The 19,444-nt window shown below is 43.9% G+C and overlaps 1 protein-coding gene across 2 annotated transcripts; it reads right to left on the reverse strand.

The window, feature by feature from the left end:
- Positions 1-3,256: 3,256 nt before the first annotated feature.
- Positions 3,257-12,484, reverse strand: zgc:112183 (uncharacterized protein LOC550410 homolog). Of its 2 annotated transcripts, XM_068727944.1 has the most exons (9): positions 11,888-12,472; positions 10,894-11,004; positions 8,971-9,012; positions 7,136-7,202; positions 6,873-6,925; positions 6,411-6,476; positions 5,577-5,633; positions 5,421-5,497; positions 3,257-3,415 (listed from the first exon to the last, which is right to left on the reverse strand). In XM_068727944.1, exons 1-9 carry the CDS (start codon positions 11,996-11,998, stop codon positions 3,310-3,312), a joined length of 690 nt encoding a protein of 229 aa, XP_068584045.1. In that variant the 5' UTR covers positions 11,999-12,472; the 3' UTR covers positions 3,257-3,309. The 2 variants fall into 2 exon arrangements, with proteins under 2 accessions (XP_068584045.1, XP_068584046.1); XM_068727945.1 differs by lacking the exon at positions 10,894-11,004 and having other exon boundaries at positions 11,888-12,484.
- Positions 12,485-19,444: the final 6,960 nt, after the last annotated feature.

Below are 19,444 nucleotides of genomic sequence, written 5' to 3' on the forward strand. Positions count from 1 at the left end.
ACAGATTTATTCTCAGTAATATTGTTTTAAATATAGTATACAGCAGTATTTATGAAGGGATGCGAGCTGTGAGAAATAATATGTGCGCTCCTATGATGTATGGCCTTCTGATATGGCCGTCTATAGATTAGATACAGTGTTAATGATCAATATGCAGACATTATGAATTAATGATCAGCATCATTTGTAAACTTCACAGTGTTTTTGAAGCCCGTCCACCCGGAGCCCCTCTGGGCCTTCAGAGATGCGAGGGACACGCTTGTAAAAATAGCGCCCGGCAGGAAGCTCCTGATGTCAAATCCTCGGGGAGGATTTGACTTTTCAGCTGAGAATGCTTCCAGACCTGATAAGAGGACAGAGACAGGATCTCTCAGCACTCTCCAACCTGGGGATTTAAATGTAAATGTATTCGCAGTGGAGGACAGAACATGCACGGCTCCTTGACTCAGCAGTGTGACTCCCAGACGTGAGTGGGAGAGCTGCATTCAGGTCGACAGCCCAGTACAGTTAATTATGAATTTGCTCCATGTAGCACTAACGTACACTAACTTCACCTGACGCATTAATGCAACCGCGGTATTACCAAAAACATCATCATCCAGATGTTGAGCATTCTTTCAAAAACAATGTAACCTCAAAAATGACATAAAATAGTCTCTAAAATACAGAATCCACATGAGCTGAGCTCGTCTAATTGATAAAACACTTGTTTTTAAAGTGCAACATGGTAGGGGAATAAAGAGTGTAGCTGCTGCCACACTGTGGCTCATTAACCTCAGTACATCCTGTGACTTCCACCCCTTCCCTCCAAAAGCCCAACACACACACACACACACACACACACACACACACACACACACACACACACACACACACACACACACACACACACACACACACACACACACACACAAACAAGACACACAGACGAGACTGACTTCAATAAAACAACACATTTTTTGTAATACATTACAAAATATACTTTTTTTATATATCTATAATATGATAACAAAGCACTTTTTCATGGCATTTTGTGATCACCGTGACGCCTCAGAAAGAGGGACAAATGGGACATCGAGCAAGTTGGACAAGCAAACATTCATAATGAGCATTGTACAAAGAAACGAGTTACACGATGCGACACGGGGACAAATAAAGCTTCGAAAACAGTCTAGACAACATCCATCGTCAAAGGAGACACAATACGGTTTGATAGTGCTGTGTGTGTGTGTGTGTGTGTGTGTGTGTGTGTGTGTGTGAATGGTGTGTGAAAATAATTATCTCTTTGTATGAAGCCAGCAGTGGGATGATCCTCCAGCACATCTACATGGACAGTTTCACTGTGAATGAAGACTCACTGGCCCTGAATTGAATGTACAGACAGACACACAGTGGGCGAGCGCCCTCAAAAAGTTCTCTTTATTCTATCTAACAGCAGTACAGATGTGAACAGACGGGATCATTTAGCTACAATCTGACTGTGAGACTGAAGTCCACTTCTCAAACACGCTGAGTTATCGATGAACGATGATGAAGACTGTAAGGCCAAAAAGGGATTCAGTTCACAGTCTGGTAAAACAGGGAGGGAAACAAACTACGAGCTGCAGGGTAAAAAAAATGCGATATCCACACCAACAGTCCTATTGATTGTTTGTATAAAACTGCGAGCTGCAGGGTGAAGAAGGTGACGCTTCTGAGATTAAAGTACGAACTTCGCTTTCAGTGTTTCAGTGGACCGAAAAAAAAAAAGGTCAAAGAGTGGAGCTCACTTTGAAGATGAAGTTACTGAAGCTCAGTTTAACAGCAACCAAAAAACAGTTTCATTACAAACATGTCAAGTCAAGCTGAAACACATACTAAAATATTTTTCATGTGCTGTACACATATTCACAAAGATTCTCGTTGGCATAAAATGTTACAGCCCTGTCTCCCAAAAAAAACGTATATGCCCCCACACAATGAAACACCGTGAAATACGTTTCCAGGGAAATTCATTTAGTCGCCGATACGTTTGACGTATTTTGGTTCAACGTCGCAGTCATTTTGAGCCAACCGTGATGCATTTTAATAAACCTAGCTCAGTAGTTGTGATGCGTTTTTTTCCGATTTGTTTTGATTTAAAATCATTTTTAAATGTTTGAAGCTGCGACTGTCGGGCCTGAAAGAATGTTTCCCTCAAAACAAACTGAGAGTTCAGTTTAGTTGCATGGGAACTTAATTTTGTAGGAGACAGGGTTGGATGTTAATACACTTCATTTTTCTTTATTTGTCTGCTTGGATTTGGAAGTTTGATTCAGCCGAATTCTCTGGCCCCTTCCCAACCATGAGGAAATGGACTCGGAGGTGTGAAGAGACAGAGCGTCACAAAGTGAAAACCACACCCGTCAGAGGGGACAACAACTAGCTAGCTGATCACTTCAGCCCCTAAAAGGATGACTTCAGCACCCTGTGTCTACCAGGAGGGCAGTTAACTAAATAACTAACATGGCGATGGAATGAGACAAGTTCGACGTTAGCGTGCTAATGTTAGCTATGTGTTAGCAAGTTACTGTTATTAGCTAAGGCACTAGCAAACATTATACTGCATGGCTTTCTGAGGTGCATATTCCACTATAAGACAAGTTGAATACTGTCAAAATACTTAGGCTTAACTCAAACAAATATAGTTAGCCTGAAACTTACTTGTTATAAATGTTGGCTCCTGCTAGAAGTGTTAGCGTTAGCAAATGCCAAAACACGCTAACATGAGCCAGATCTATTTCCCCTCAGTAAACTGCTGTTGTTTGTTATATTTAGATATTTTCAAGAAGAATTTGAGGGTGTAGTTAACCTTTAGTGCAATGCGTCTGACCAGGCAGACACCTCCTTCCCCAAAAATAATACACGGGCTCCATATTTTTTTTATCCAAAACCAATAATTTTGAGTTTGCAGCGACGCAGAATAAAATGATGAGCATGTTTTCCCGTTTGTCCCTGCAAATGGATATTGCATTTCAGATTGCAACTCCTGACTTGTAGTTTGGTACAACTGTCACCACAAAGACCACGAACATTTCTACGCATGACATTTAAATTCACATTTCAGATAAGGGATGGCGGCCAATTCAGATTCACCTTCCACTCCAGCTCAAAGCTCAGCGCTGAAGACGAGGTCGTCTGCTCCTCAGGTTTGGTGCTGGGATTAGCTTTTCATAAGAGAGCAGACTTCTTTTTTTTTTTTTTACCTCTATCCCACTCCCTCCCTCCCTCCCTCCCTCCCTCCCTCTCTCTCTCTTTGTGTGTCTCTCACTGCCTGGTGATCAGGATCAGCTACATGTGGCCACAGCAGCCAGACTTGTGCTTCTGAGACTCGATGTAGTCGTGAATCTGGAACTTGGGCTCATTCTGCTGCTGCGTCGCTCTGTGCTTCAGCTCCCTGACGGAGAGAGAGACACAGGAAGTTGGATACAGAGGGGGTGGATGTGTGGGATGGAGCACACAGGGTGAGCAAATCAAGAAAAAAAAATTTTCTCCGAGAAGAAAAAAAAAGAGCAAGCTAGCGAGGGAGGGAAACATCTATCTGGACTGAGTTTTAATCAAATGCCTCTGGCATGAATCATTTAATCCAACTTGCACTTAAATTACACATGAAGATAGCAAATCACCCACATTACTGTCTTCCACAGCTCTAAGAACATGCTGTGCAATCACTCCTTTTTTTAGACTCAATAACAATCCTTTCTTATTTCCTGCCTTTCAATAGTAAAAGGTGTGTGCAAAAGGAAGTCATTCAAAAAGCAGAATTTACACCGTTCAAGTCTGACATCCACAGGGAACAATCCCATTACAACCAGTCAACAGGAACAAACAAGAAATTAGTCGACAAAAAAAAAAGTGTTGAGATTAGTTGCAGGAATCAGAGGGAGGCTTGTGAGCATTAAGTCAAAGTATAAAAATACTCAGAGGAGGAGACCAGAGTGAACTCAGAGGCGTCAGAAAGATGTCGGCTGTGTGCGTGAAGCGGATTAAAATACAAACCCATTATGTGGAACCTCAGTGTTTACTACTCCAGAAGCATGACCCAAACTAAACTGGGAATACATTTCATTTGTTGTTGTTTTTTTTACTACAAGAAGAGAAATATTCTGTTTTTGTTGTGGAAGCATTCATTTCCTCACTTCAGAGGACTATTTAAAAGAAGACAAAGCCTTTGAAGTGTTAAATATTTTTTGGGAGATTACTCTTAGGTGACTCTGGAAATGAGAAAAGTGCCAATAATTCCTCTGTATAATCCCCAAGTGTGTTTGTGTTGTTTCTCTCTCTCTCTATTTTATGTTAATTTTCTTTATTCAGTCGTTTTCTCTCATTTCTGTGGTCGGGTGTAGAGAAGGATCTGCTTGACTGCCGCTGCTTCTTTCCAGCGTCTTGTAACCAAAACATGAACGAAACCTGCTGTGACTTAGAGCTCAGAATAAAAGCACTGGATAGATTAACCAATCATGTCTCTGAATTAAAATGAAGGGACATTCATTGGAAATGTGCATCTTATCATAAACCTCTTCAAGGACCGGTGTGTAGGATTTAGCGGTATCTTTTGGGAGACATGGAATATAATATTCATAACTATGTTTGAAACTTAGAGTGGTTGTGTTTTTGTTAGCTTAAAATGAACCCTTCATATCTGCGTAGGGAGCAGGGTCCTCTTCCATGGAGTCCATGCAAAGCCATGTTTCTACGGCAGCCCAAAAGGGACATACCAAAGACTGACTCGAGAGGGCCTTTCGTGGTTTTATGTTAAAGTGGCTGCTTGAATTTGGTGACGTAAATGCACCTGAAGGCCACTGTGGGTTCTTCTACATGCTTGAAAAAGTGGAGTGAGCAGGAAGCAACCTCCGGGTCTGAAAAGTGAAGCCAATGAGGAAGTACTTTTAACTTGCATTCTCTCTAATGGCCATCAGGGGGCGACTCCTCTGGCTACAAAAAGAAGTCTGGTTGTATAGAAGTCTATGAGAAAATGACTCTACTTCTCACAACATATTCTTACCGTATTACTGTAACTTGTTAGCAAACAGTTGCCATGTCTCCACTTCACTCTCTTTAAGCTCTGTTTTACCAACTCTTGAGTCGAATATATATATATCTCTTTAATCGCTAAATGTTCCAAGCCGTTCAGCAGCTACTCGCTAACGTTGATGGCTTGCCGTGCTGGGCAGGTATCGTACGGTGGAATAATAAGAGCTGTTTTTGGTTTGCTGTTGCTGGGAAACGATGCTGAAGAGAGCAGTGAGAATTAACCAAAACAGTAGAACCAAAACTAAGAGCTTAAAGAAATCCTCTGTAGTGTCAGCTGATGATTCTCTGAGCTACACACTTCACATTACACATTGTAATGTCATCCTCTGCTGGTATAACATACGTATCAGTGCAGCTTTAAGACTTACTTTCCTATAGCGAGAAAGGCCAGCTCCACATTGACTCCTGTCTTCGCACTGGTCTCCATAAATGGTACACCGTATTCCTACAATGGAAAAACATTAGAGGAGCTAGTGGAGTGTCTGTCGTTGAGAACGTGGCCGCGTAGCGCCACCATACGTTACCTTCGCCAGCTTCTCTCCGTCCTCCGTCTTCACCACCCTCTCCGCGGCCATGTCTGCCTGTAAGACAGCAGCAGGGGAGAGGAAAAACAAGTCATCATAGCGGAGGTGAAGGGCCAGAGATTCCTCATGCCATTAGCTTCAGCGATGCGCCGTCGGGTCAGAGCGCACATCCTCTTATCCGCCTGCCAACCGCAGAGCCGGAGCTCCTTCAGACTGATGAGATGTCAGAAACTCAACCTCTGGCAGGAGAGCAGCAGCGCTCCCACAGACCGATGCCGGCAGTCCCTGCTGCTCTCACAGCAAAAACGATCTGAGCTGCTGCTGCCGCGTGACATCTTCAAGCCCGGAGAAACGCGAGTCCTCTCTGAGCCGCCAGAGGGAGCGTAGAAATATATCGGCAACGACTGCAGACTCATCACCAGCGGCGTCGTGGAGGAAATGACTCCATGGATGGGAAGCTTGGAGCAAGCGATAAGTCATTTTTGTGGCAGGTTTTGTTTGTTTGTCCTTCCCAGTCACAGTGATCTAATAACATTGGGTGATGGGTAGGAATCGAGTGTGTTGATGTGGACCATTCTGTAAATGGACCAACTTCATTTTCACACAAAGATAAATCATTGAAGACACGCAAACACAGTTAAGACTGGATTTCACTTTGTAAATGTCAGAGTCAGAGCTCGTATTTGCACACGTGCTGCTCGGAGGAGACATTTCCCCGGCTTTTAAGCATTCCCACATCTGTCTGAGATAAGAGTGTGTTTAAATTGTGCTAAGAGAGCCGTTATCCTCCTGATCTTTTTTTTATGGAACGCAAAAATGGGAAGCTTTGCTCACCTTGTTGCCGAGCAACATGATGACCACATCCTTCTGGGCATACTCGTGTATTTCAGTCAGCCAAGCCTTTGAAAGTACAAAAGACAGACAGATACAGGAGGGGGGGGGAGAAAGAGGGATCGGTCTATAAACAAAACAAATACCACCACTTAAAGTCTGCATTCTCACTCTCCTCCTGAGCTGCGTGTCATTACCATCCTCCAATCAATCCTGGGGAGACTGAGTCACTCCTATCCTTGAACATTTTTATTGCTTTTCATTACTGAAACTGGGAACTGTGTAGCGGAGCGAACGATAACATCATGTCATTTCCAAAGAGGGCTGTGAGAAAAGGCTGGAGGTCCTCGACGGTCTTTTGCATGTAAATAGACAAGGGTGAGGCGTTGAGCTTGAGAAGGTTGAGGGAGTGAAGATGAAGAGGGAGAATGAAGCGGGAGGGGAAAAGTAATTTGATAGTCTTACCCTGATATTGTCAAACGACAGCTTGCTGGTGATATCATAAAGCAGGAGTAACGCTGCAAAAGAAGACGGAACACCTTTATGCTTATGCAACACACACACACACACACACACACACACACACACATCAACACCTACTCACACTTTCTATGCACACTAATAAAAATAAAAAAAGTGCACAGGTTTCACCCTTACCTCCACCACCCGTTCCCACACATCAGCACACACAGAGCACGAGGAAGTGCAACATAAAAAGCAAAGGTTACCCTGGGCATCTCTGTAGTAGGCGTGTGTTACACTGCGGAATCTCTCTTGGCCAGCTGTGTCCCAGATCTGCGTAACAAACCACATAATTACACAACATCCAACGTGGGAAAGCTGAACAATCCTCCACAGTCAACGGCTTCAGCAGAAACATACCATTACACCAGCCCACAAGGTCAAAAGCCAGGAACTATATATTTAGTCCAAAAGTAGTTTAGATCAGAAACTGACTTTTTTTTTAACATAGTTTTAAAAAAACCCTATAATTTCAAATTAAAACGGCTCAAAACCAAACAGTCGAAGCAAGATAGACACATTGAGCTAGTTCAAGCTGGTCAGAGGAGTTAGCCACAGTCAGCTACATTTAGCTAAAGCTACATTTATTTTTAACCCCCTAAATGTTTACTGTAAATTAAATACCTCAATTATAATGAACTAACATCTTAGTTTAGCTTGTTAACCATAACTAGGGACTTAAATAATACATAAATAAGGTAAACAAAACAGCTATAGTCATGCTAAAAGGTAGGCTAACTAGCCTAGTGTAGCAAAGTAGCAAAAAGTTTTTTTATAGTTTTTTTCCCCAGAATTGTCCATGTTACAAGCTGGGTGTCCTGAGTCCCGACAGGTATCTGTAAAGCACTCAAATGTCCCGTCTGTCAGTACGCTAACATCTAGCTAGCTGCCACTCCGTTTCATACGGTGGAAACGCCAAAGATCATATTAAGAGAGTCTGATAGCATCATACAATAGCTGGCAGACAATGCGTCACAGTCGGCCATTTAGCTGGCAGCCTGACAATCAATTATATCAAAGTACACTTATCCAATCCATGTGTTTGGTGTCTACTAGTGTTACTGAACAGTTCTCAAATAAACATCTCTGTTTTGGTGGATTTTGGGAGGCCTTAGTTTTTCGTCTACTGTCCGTGGGGTTGAAAGGTGCGATAGGTATGTGTGTTAAGCGCTGAAATAATTAGTCCCCCATTCTGATGAAAAAATGTCAATGTTGCGTGCATAATCGCACACGTGTTGGTGCATGAATGTGGGGTTTAATTAAGGGTCCCAGTTTGGTGGTTTTAAAAATATATGGTCACTAACTAACTGCCAGTGCAGCTTTTGACTCTAGTGGAGTTCACCATTTGGTGTAGTTATGCTTTGAATCCTATATTAATGTATTTAATCAAATTAATAGACTATATCAAGGAAATGGAAAGCTGAAAAAAAACACATTTTATTAGCTGTTACTTTGTTTTCCTCAAATTCCTTTTAGTGCAGTTTTTAGGTTCTATCTAATAATTGGTTTAAAAAGACATAAAATGACGATATTACGTCAATCAATCTGCTCCATTGTTCATCCAGTCAGCCTGAAACCTTTAAACTGTTTTCTCTCACTTCAGCTGCATTTCTATAGATTCAGACTCATGGGGTCATGGTCTATTTTGGATTTAATAACAGGATTTCATCATGTTCAAGGACCATGTAAGAAAAAGAAAATCTAATGATTTACCCGAGTTGGCAGAAGAATCTAATTTTGGCATCCCCCACTCTGTGTTGAATGAACAGGTTATGATGATAGACCTGTTTGTGCCTCACAGTAACAGCCTGCTGCTGGCACACAACACTACAGAGTCGCTCCTCATAGACTATTCAATGATAACGTAGCAGTACACTGCTATATGTAAAGCATATTCAGGTCAACTATTATTTGTAAATTACTGTTCAGATTATCTTTGATGCTACATAATCTACCAGACGAGTCTTTATACGGACGGATGAGACGATTTGTGAGCTAAAACGCAGACACGGCTCTTGAGGAAAAAGGCGCATTTTCTCACCTGCAGTTTGACTTTCAGGTTGTCGACGTCCACCACTTTATTCTGCGAACATGAGAGGAGCCCGTGAGAGACTGACAGCCCACCGTATGCTCTATAGACTGTAGCGCTGATTCTGCTACGAGCATCTCGGCAGAATGAAAAACGATAAGACACTCGGCATGTGGTAAAAGAAACAAGACAACTAAAAGTGGCTTTGAATTGCTGGCAGAGAAAGTAATTTGCAACACCCACGCAACAACAAGGTCCTGGGATTAGACTTAATTACACAACAGTGAGGAAGACGACTGGCAGCATAACAACTGACTCCCCCGTTAATTTCCTGCAGCCCCGTAGGGGGGGGCCCTCTGATTTCCTGAGAAGAAAAGATTGGCTTAAAAATAGTTTGGGGCACCCCGCTTAAAAAAAAGAGCTAAATGTTGTGACCAATAAACATGCAGTATTGTTTTTAATCCGTGCTCCAACATGCAATCACAAAGCACCGGTTCCACCATACTTCTGTGTCATGTGGGGGAGGAAGTGGAGTTGTTTCAAGTTAACGTTGACCTACTCGGTCACAACCGCATTTCAACCTTGCACAGCAAAGTGAGAAGGTGAAGGAAGTGTGTCTAGAGAAATGTTCTGCAGCACTTGCTCAATCACTTCACCGCTGCTTGTCGGTGACAGGTCGTCACAACGTAGCTCCCGCCTTTTCCTCTGAACGCACACAAATTCAACCCCAGAGGAAATGCAGACAAAAAAAATAAAAGAGAAGCCTCTGCTGCGAGTGCAAAAAGCGAGAGCTGCCACCTGCTGAATCCTCTGCCTTGGCAGAACGGACATGGTTCAACCCCTGCATTAGTTGCCATGGGTTTCCATTTTTTTCCCTCTCAATTATGACGTGAGAGGAGCCTGCATGCTGAGTAACTGCTACAAGGAAGCATGCTGAAAATAGCCCGGCCATGTTACAAGCTGCCACAACAGCCTGCCTGCCTATCCGTGCACAGAGGACAACCTCAGCATATTGACTCAACGGCTCCTCTCAGATGACTCCGTTTCTAAGCAGCTTCTCTTAAACACGAGCTAGAAAAAACGGCCGTCGCCTCTCGTTAGGAGACAATCTCAATGAATTGTCTTTTTGTCAGTATCCCTTCGTGAGGCGTTTTATGAATGGGTTCTGGCCGCAGTACTTGTTGCTCGAGTAGATGGCGAGATGCAATGTGGATGCTTCGCGAATAGATGACGTCCACACAGCTCTAGCCTGACGTCCATACAGCTCTAGCCTGATGTCCATTACGCTCTATAATGTCTTCACCGCCATCAAAGAAGACGTCGCTGTGTCTAATGCAGCACACTTTCCTCCTCTCACCGCCCCTACTTGACTTGCCATTAGTGTGAGTGTTTTGCCTTGATTGGAGGCGGACTGGGGGGTCAAACAGCTTGCTTGCATGTCCATCCCTGCAGAGTGAGATGTTTCATAGAAACCCGCTACAGATTCAGCAACCGTCACTCACTAGTGTGTGTGTTTGTGTGTGTGTGTGTGTGTCCATATGTGACGAGGTAGCAGCTCCTCCAGGACCGAGCCAAGCTGCAGCCAATTTGTCCAGGAGACAGAGACGTGGGCAGGCATCAGCCGAGACATTTACGAAAGCCGTCCTCAGAGCCTCGCAGCACGAGTGGTCTGTGAACTTGAGCGATTGGCGAGAGAGGATTCGCACATTCGGTGCTATCATCACAGAATGACGAAGTGTTCAGCGAGGAAATAAGGTGATAATTGGGCCGCAGTGACTCTAACAAGTGGATCATTTGTTGCCTTAAAAAAAAATATCATTAGGTTGTTTTTCAGATGCTAAAGTGTTTCCTGTGTGATAGAAACAAGAAAATAGCAAAAGCGCAGAAACAATGAACATTATAATGAGCCGTTGTGTTCGACAGCAGCTCTCTCACCCTAAAGTCTATTCCAACGGTGGCTATAAAGTTGCCTCCCAGAAACGCCCCGTCTTTAAAGCGCACCAAGACGCACGTCTTCCCCACAGACGAGTCTCCCAGCAGCATCACCTATAGAGCAGAACCCCCCCCCCACCAGAGAGAAAAAAAAACAACATGACTGACAGCTCATACATGGTGTTATGATAAACAATTACAAAAAACCCCACGGAAGAGGAAATGAAAGCTGACGGTTTTATTTTGCAACAGCGATCGTGATGTTTGAGTCACAGGACGATGTTGTGCAATGTCTGTTTTTTTGGCAAGATTTCATTTCATTTCATATTAAGGAAAATTAAACTGGTGTTGTGATTCACACCGTGTGTGTGTGTGTGTGTGTGTGTGTGTGTGTGTGTGTGTGTGTCTGAGCTGCAAATAACATGCGACGCTCTGCAGAGAGAACTGGAGATGTTTGAGCCAACTCCAATTTCAACTCTCATCATCTTTCAGCATGCATCCAAAACTAATCAATATAATTGCAAACAACAGGATGTGTAATTATACAATCCATCCTGCACAGTGAGTCAAAGGCGCATAAACACACAGTCCTCATAGATAACAGTGCTATTATAACTTTTGTCTTCATTAAACAGTTACTGGTCTGCCTCAGCTTTTTATAGATATATATATATATTTTATGAGAGGGAGCAACAAGTACACCCTCAGCAAATATATGTGCGTTATCAGTAAGGGCGGACAATGCAACCTCTAGAGATTCAGAGACTTGTTAGGAATCGAAGCATCAGGTCGATGACTTGGCCTCCTGTTTAACAGCAGGATGCATAAAGACAGACACACTAATAGTTACACGTTTCACTCATTATGCAGATGTTATGAGAGGCAACATGCATGCTGCTGCAGGTGTGTGTCAAACCTACAGTACATCCAGACACCTGTTAGCGCCACAAACAACAACAAAACAACAACAAAATCAAGACGAGACGGAAATACACACCTTGAACGCAACATCGTAATACTCGTTAACAGAAGCGCATCTCTCCAACACATATTTGGACGTTCCGTTTTTAGCCTGCTTGTCCGTCAACGATGTCTTTCTCGTGGACATCGCAAAAGCCAAGGGGAGAAGAGAGCGCGAGGCTTGACGGGAAAGCCGAACCTGCAGACGTCTCCGAGATGTGTTCCGAGAAAAAAAAAAGACGCGCACGGTTGTCTGCGAGCTGTCCGCCGCTCAGTCCCGGTCTCCGCCAGCCTCCAGCCCCTCTGCGAGCATTACTGCGCGTGGCCACAGAATGATCACCGGGCGCTTCCCGAGGAGGAAGGAGAAGAAGAAGAAGTAGGAGAAGAAGAAGAAGAAGAAGAAGAAGAAGAAGAAGAAGAAGAAGAAGAAATCACACCTTGGTATCGCGCTGTGTGAAAGACGGAAGCGACGCTGTCAAAACTTGAAAAACAATCAGCGCGTCTGCGTCCACCAGTCAGGAGAGCGGCGGTGACAAAACAAGGCGGACACATTTCTCTGCATCCTGGCGTGGGCTGACGGTTAACCGAGATAGCTAACAGCGCTGTGGGTTTCCTATATGTGTGAACGCGTCGGTCTGTGTGTTTCGGTGTCCCCAAATAACAGCTGCGGGGGGTCAAGCGCGCGCTGACTCATCCGCCACAGGTGGTGCTCGATCAGTGAGCGGGTCAGAGAGGAGCGCGCGGAGCCCCGGGGAGGAGGATCTGTTAGTGTGAATACTCTTAATGTGTAATCTACGGATACAGATGAAATGCTCTTGGTGCGTAAAATGGCGCACAAGCCTTAATGTTTCTTTTAATATAGTGTCTATATCCTTTTTTTAATTATTGTAGCTTTTTCATCAACCCGTCGGCTCCTCTCCTCGCAGCAGTCCAGACAATACAAGTGTCAATAACGCATATGACTCTATAAATATCCCATTTAATTAGCATGTCATACATGTCAGAAATGGTTTGGCTGAGCCGAGAGATGAGTCTCTGTCCTGCAGTGTTTGTCTCCCCCCAGTGTTCAAGTCCAGTCCCCGCTCCTCTCCGTGCTGACGGGACTAATGACGAATGGTTCAGAGATCATTTATCATTCATGTTACATAACTGACGTGTAATCTATCGTCTGAGCGTATGAAGGCATCGCTCTGCGTCAGGGTCAGCTGCAGGCAACATCTCACCCCTCAGACACGAACATGAGGATGAAACATTCATTTTGGAGATGAAGCCGATTGGATGGTTGATTTTTTTTATTATGAATAGAGTTAATAGGAAGTTCAGTGCTTGTTCTTGTATCTCACTGCTTTATCATCGATGGTGGTTTATAAGGAATCAGTGGAGAGAAGTGCATCTAAAAACAAAAAAAGAGTCTGAGAAAAGCTTTAAATGCAGGTGAAAGTTTATAATAAGAATACACATAAAACAAGATGCATTTAAGGCACGTTATTTAAACCACCTGCACCAAACCCTTTCTAAATAAACACCCAAAAACAACCCAAGTCAGTCTTACCCTACTTTAAATCCAGACGTGTGCAGCTGTATAGCAGAGTGACTTCTTTAGATCCTCTGGTGCATTCTTCTGCAGGCCTTTATGAAGGTTGAATCACACACTAACACAACCTCACGCTAATGCTAACACAACCTCACGCTAATGCTAACACAACCTCACGCTAATGCTAACACAACCTCACGCTAATGCGAAATGGCAAAGCCAATTTGATACTTTCTCACAGCTTTCTGCCGTCTCCGTGCCGCTCTAATGGCAATGACACAAAGCCAAAGTTACCACAGCCGAAGAATCCTACATTGAATGAGCCAAACATCTTATTTAGTCTCTCCCCCCCCCCCCCCTCACATGTCACAAAGCATAAAATCTCATAGAACAGCTTTGTTAAGACAGCAGCAAACAACCTGCCGCCGTGACTTCCATTAGCAGTGCTGCGTCTTCACACCGACTTCTGCACAGCAGGGGCGTCATGAACCATAATAATGTTAGTGGTCGTGATGAATGCGGTGAGAAGATGCCACTGATTCATGCAAAAGGAGAAGATTAGCTTCACTGTCACGTCAATGACTTCAGTGCAAACAGCCCATCGCAGCGACAAGTCCTTCTCATCACAGCAGTGAAGTCAACAGCATGAGGGGGGGGGTGAGGGACATGCGAGGGAAGGTGTGGTGGAGGACAGGAAGTGTGGAGACTCACTGTGAAACCAATGCCGACGGTGGCGGCGAAGGACCCGGGGAGGAACTTGCCCTGGTCGAACTGGACCAGCAGAGAGGTTTTTCCCACTCCGCTGTCCCCCACGAGGATCGTCTGAGGGGGGGGGGGGGGGGGGGGGGGGGGGGGGACAGAGAGAGAGACATTATGTCTCCACTCGCTTATCGCCTGAGGCCAGAACACTGTGTGTGTGTGTGTGTGTGTGTGTGTGTGTGTGTGTGTGTGTGTGGGCACACAAGCAGTGCAGGTTACTGTACATGTTCCTCTGTCGCTCAGCGGCCTGTAATGCAATGTGACGGCTTAATGCCTTCAAGAGGGAAGGGCAGTGTGCAGTGGTTAACTGGGAAGTTACTGGAGGGTGTGTGTGTGTGTGTGTGTGTGTGTGTGTGTGTGTGAGGGCCTGAAACTGTGTCACTGTCTCAGAGACGGCTGCTCACGTCTCAGGCTGATGTTCTTGCACACTAACCACATCTTTCTCTCTTTATTCTGACATTTATTTTAAACACGTCCCATTTTCACCAGCAGTACATTAACTCAAGCGCTACACTCGTATGTCCATTTTATGCCACTTTGTACTTCTACTTCACTCCATGTTAGAGAGAAATATTGTACTTTTTACTCCACTGCATTTATTTAACAACTGTTTTTAATAGTTATTTAAATATCTCTTCAGGTCATAAAGAGATAAAAATGATCCAATAAGTCACAAAAAAGCAAACATTAGAGGACATTTTAATAATCGAATGCCCTCAGATTGATGTTTTATGAACTTTTGACTCCTACGTTGGGAACCAGTGGACTAAACCGAGACCAAGTCATGACCAAGACCAGACCAGTGCCAGAGTCCCACACTGCAGAGCAGACTTCAGATAACATGTGGAACATGCAAACCACAGTCACTCCTCTAACTGATCTGAAATATCCACATTCCCATGAAGAAACCCACCGAAAACCAATGAAGATTCCTCTCCATCCTCCTCTGTCGTTGCCATGTAAACTGTAAATCATCCAAAAAGGTATTGCGGAAGTGAATTTCATGTGTGTGTGGAAGTTTTCCAACCACAGTAACGTTGTTGGCAAATGAATCAGAAAATGCAGTGACCCCACCCACCCGTGGCGGAGTGATGACATCACTTCTCATGTCCCCAGCAGGGCTCTGCTGCTTTGACACCACAGCGCTGACCGCAGGCGTCCATCGGCCTTGTGGTCATAGTCATCGTCTCATTTTCGGCAGCTCAGGGAGTCCAGCCTGGAGGTCCTCAGTTGCAAATGCTTGCCTCTTTTGTTGACATTTATCACCCCCTCCCTCCTCCTCCTCCTCCTCCTCCTCCTCTTATCTGCACTTTCAAAGGGCCCACATGCTGCGCAGCATTACAGCATTGCAGCGCTCTGCAGCTCGCTATGCGCTCACTTTACTCACTGACATGCACAAGTTCTGCACATTGCTCTCCCACTGGAAACACAACAGAGTGACAGTTTGAGCCGACGTACAGAATTACAATCAGAGACTATCTGGTGCTTTGAATCGGATGCTTGCAGAGCTCTTATTCAAGATGTGGCCAGCTAAGAGTAACAGGTTTTTTTTATAAAATACAGATAAAATCTCCAGAAATGCAGCAAACGGAAGATGAGCTTTTCAAACACGGCGTTCAGGATATGAATAATATAAGATAATGTTGCTTCGCTTTTGAATTACAGGCATTAAGAGAGACGCTGCCGTTTTTTTTTTTCTCTCACTTTGTGAGTCGGTACAAATTGGCCCCGAAGTACAGCCGAGGCAGACCAGAGGCAAAGCTGCCGTGTGCGTGTGAGTCACGCTGCGTGTATGTGTGTGTGTGTGTGTGTGTGTGTGTGTGTGTGTGCCGCGTTCAGCCGGCCGTGAAATCAACATATTACTATTTCATGTCTCCGTCATCAAGTTTTGATGCTGGCATGTAGAAACGTTCTCGGGACAAACGCTGCTGGCGGGGAACAGAGCAGCAAGCGAGGGGGGGGGGGGGGGGGGGGGGGGGGGGTCAGACTATCTCCAGGAAGCAGATGTGGGATTGAATGTATGGAGGTGGATGGATGGATGGATGGGGGGGGGGGTAGAGATGCTGCATATGTCTCCAGAGATGTTTCATAATGAGGTAGTTACAGTTAAGTGCCGAGTGGAGGCCCAGCACTCTCATATATATATTTATGCATAAGTGTCCGATGAATCCAGTGGATGTAATTTAGTCACAAGCATCTCACCTCAGAGATGTCATCACGTACATGATACTACAGTATTTAACAGTATTTAACAGTTTTGGTACTTTGTCTTGTTATTGAACGTCCATGCCATCGTTTCAGCTCCTTATTCCAACATTGCTTTTATTTTCTTTCTTTAAAAATGAATCTTAAACAACTAATAATTTAAGACAAAGCCCGGCTTGTCTTTAGACAGCAGAGTGAGAGAGAGAACAGGAAGTGTCTTCACTTTCATGTTCCATGTCTTTAAACGCTGATAACTTCACGTTCAGCCTCCACAGTGAGAATAATGAACTAAAAAGAAAACCTCGTCCCTTCATGTGTGAAAAGTCCCTTCTTGTCTCACAATGAGCAGTTCTGGCAAGATTTGGGGTTTTATACCTTTTTGCATATTCCAGTGTGAACTCAAAAGGAAGCCGTGCTTCTAAGTTTTTTTTTTGGGGGGGTGTTTTAAGAAGTGAGATCCATTTGGCCCGTTGCAGCCTGCAGAGAGTTGAGCCATCTGTCGTTAGTATGCTGTAGTTTCTGGCTGACTGCGAGTCGGCAAAACAACAAATGTAACGAGACACGTGACGACTGAGCAAGCAGCAGTTTGTTTAGAGTCTCACACTCACACACACACACACAATGCACTATTCATATTCCAAATATTGAACAGTTGAGTCATTGAAAGGATCATGAAGGAATCAAATCTTCAAAATGGCTGCAGTTTTAAAGCAGTAAAATGAATGTCAGACTGCAGAAACATATGTGACGCAGTGTGTCACTCATGAGTAATGTGAGCAACAGAAACAAATATGTACCGTCTGTTTCTACAGTAATAATAATCCAACAAACTAGATATCAGAAGTGAGCTCTCACCAGCTTTACACTGTGTTAGATATGATGTATGATCAGTGTGTGTGTGTGTGTGTGTGTGTGTGCGCACACAGAGGATTAAATAGATTTGACTCATGAATACCAATGATTTACCTCTTTTCAGCTGAAAGATTAGAGCAGTGAAGCTACTTCAGTGGAGGATTTAAGACGAGAGGAACTTCTAGAGAAATACAATTTAACATACTGATGATCAGACGTCACCAAAAATGTAGATATGAAATACATTTTTAATAAAGACTTTTGAAAAAGCACATTTTTAAATAAAAATGTCTATAGAAATAAAAAAACATGTTATGAAAATAATTGATCATAATCATATTTTGGGTTCATTTATATATTTTTCACAATATATTTACAATTAATGTCTTTTTTTATTTATTCAATATTGAACACTTAAGGGTTCCAGTAGATTAAAAGGATTTTATTAATTATTATTATTCATAGACTGTGCTGAAGAGTCCATACACCTTTTATAAAGGATGCTTTTATTAACTTTACTGTTACAGCTCTCCTGAAGACCATTTATGAGAAAAGTAGCTGATAGATATATGTATTTATGAGCAGAGACACGTAACTTAATAACCGGGCCTACAATAAATTGAGACTATTGATGTCAAATTGCTAGAAAACCATCCATTGACACAAATGATGGTTAATGTATCTCTCTGTGATAACTGCAGACTCAACACATCCTCCATTAAACCAGTGAAGTGAAGAACGGATCACCTTGTGCGTCAGCTCTTCGTTGTAGGGGAAGGTGTTGGATGTGGACGTCTGTCCGTCCTCCGTGTCCGTGTCCACAGCAGACGATCCGTACGCGCTGTCCGAGGACACCAGCTCCTCCTCCTGCCTCCGTGTTTCACAGGCGTCCTGCATCGCGTTTAAATTAAAGCCTGAACAACGTGTGTTCTGGACTAAAGCAGACGAACAGACTAGACGTTCAAACGTCCCCTCAGCTTTGTCCGTCGGTCGTCACCTGCGGCCCTCCTCCTCTGCAGGGTTATATCCTGAATATACGAGGGCGTCACTGAGGTGTAGTTTACAGTATTTATGAAGCAGAAACCATGTCGGGCATCGCTACAAGGAAGTGACAACGAGGAAGCGTTCAGCACCCTGGAGAGCGCCTCCTCTTCTCATAAACATGTCCTACTTCCTTCAGTGGAAACAGGACATTTAAGACTACAAAGAAGTTGAATGTAGTCCATGTGGAATATAAGAATTAACATTCTAATACCACTAGATTCAGTCAAAGATGAGATATGTGGGAGAAAACAGCACCACAAAACCCTTAAAGTGTTTGTTTTTTATTGAGTCATCAGTCAGGATGAGCTTGAGGCTGAAGTTGCCTCCTCAGATAAGAGCCACAGCGTGACTCACCACTGCTGCTGGTTATCACAACAGCACGGACCTCAGGACACCTGAACCCCCCCCCCCCAAAAACACACGGCCTGCTTCAGACGACACACTGAGCAGGTGGGACTGTCAGATACAACACGGTTAGACAGCAGTGATTAATAGTTTAACAGAGCTGCAGATGAACGGACGACACACACACACACACACACACACACACACACACACACACACACACACACACACACACACACATACACACACACAGTAGAAAAATAACATCTGATCCGACGGTTACTCTCGCTCATATCCATAAAACTGGGGCTTCACTGAAGCAACTGTACTGTGCAAGGTGAACAAGGTCACTTGAAAACTCACATGATGGCCGACTATTATTTAAGAACATTTAAAATTAGGTAAAAAAAAAAGCTAAGACACAGACGGGGGGGACGGGGGGCTCACTAAAGGCATTCATCGCACGTCTCTGGAAGCTGATATCTCGTAGTAAACAATCCATCTTTTCACTAAGTGAAGGCAGCTTAGATTCTCTTGATCACGCTAAAACAGAAACACAAACATACGGCGGACTGGTTAACATTGCGGACTTGGTGGACTTGAGTAGAACTGAAATGCACCGTAGGAAATGAAATGAGAACAATAACCGACCCGTGAGGCAAAGAAGAGCACAACCACAACAACAACAACAACAACAACAACAACATCACCACCACCGCTTATGAACTGCTACACAGGAAGTAGAACGTGTGGCGTCAGACCAGGTCTGCCATTTAAAAGTCCTCTATCCATTTTGGGGGAAAACACTTATCCGCCATCTTGTTGAGTTAACGCAGAAGTAGAAGATTGACACCA

Source organism: Cebidichthys violaceus, unplaced genomic scaffold (genome assembly GCF_023349555.1).
Source record: "Cebidichthys violaceus isolate CVI_PGR_0920_01 unplaced genomic scaffold, fCebVio1.0.p SCAF_40, whole genome shotgun sequence".
NCBI lineage: Eukaryota > Metazoa > Chordata > Actinopteri > Perciformes > Stichaeidae > Cebidichthys > Cebidichthys violaceus.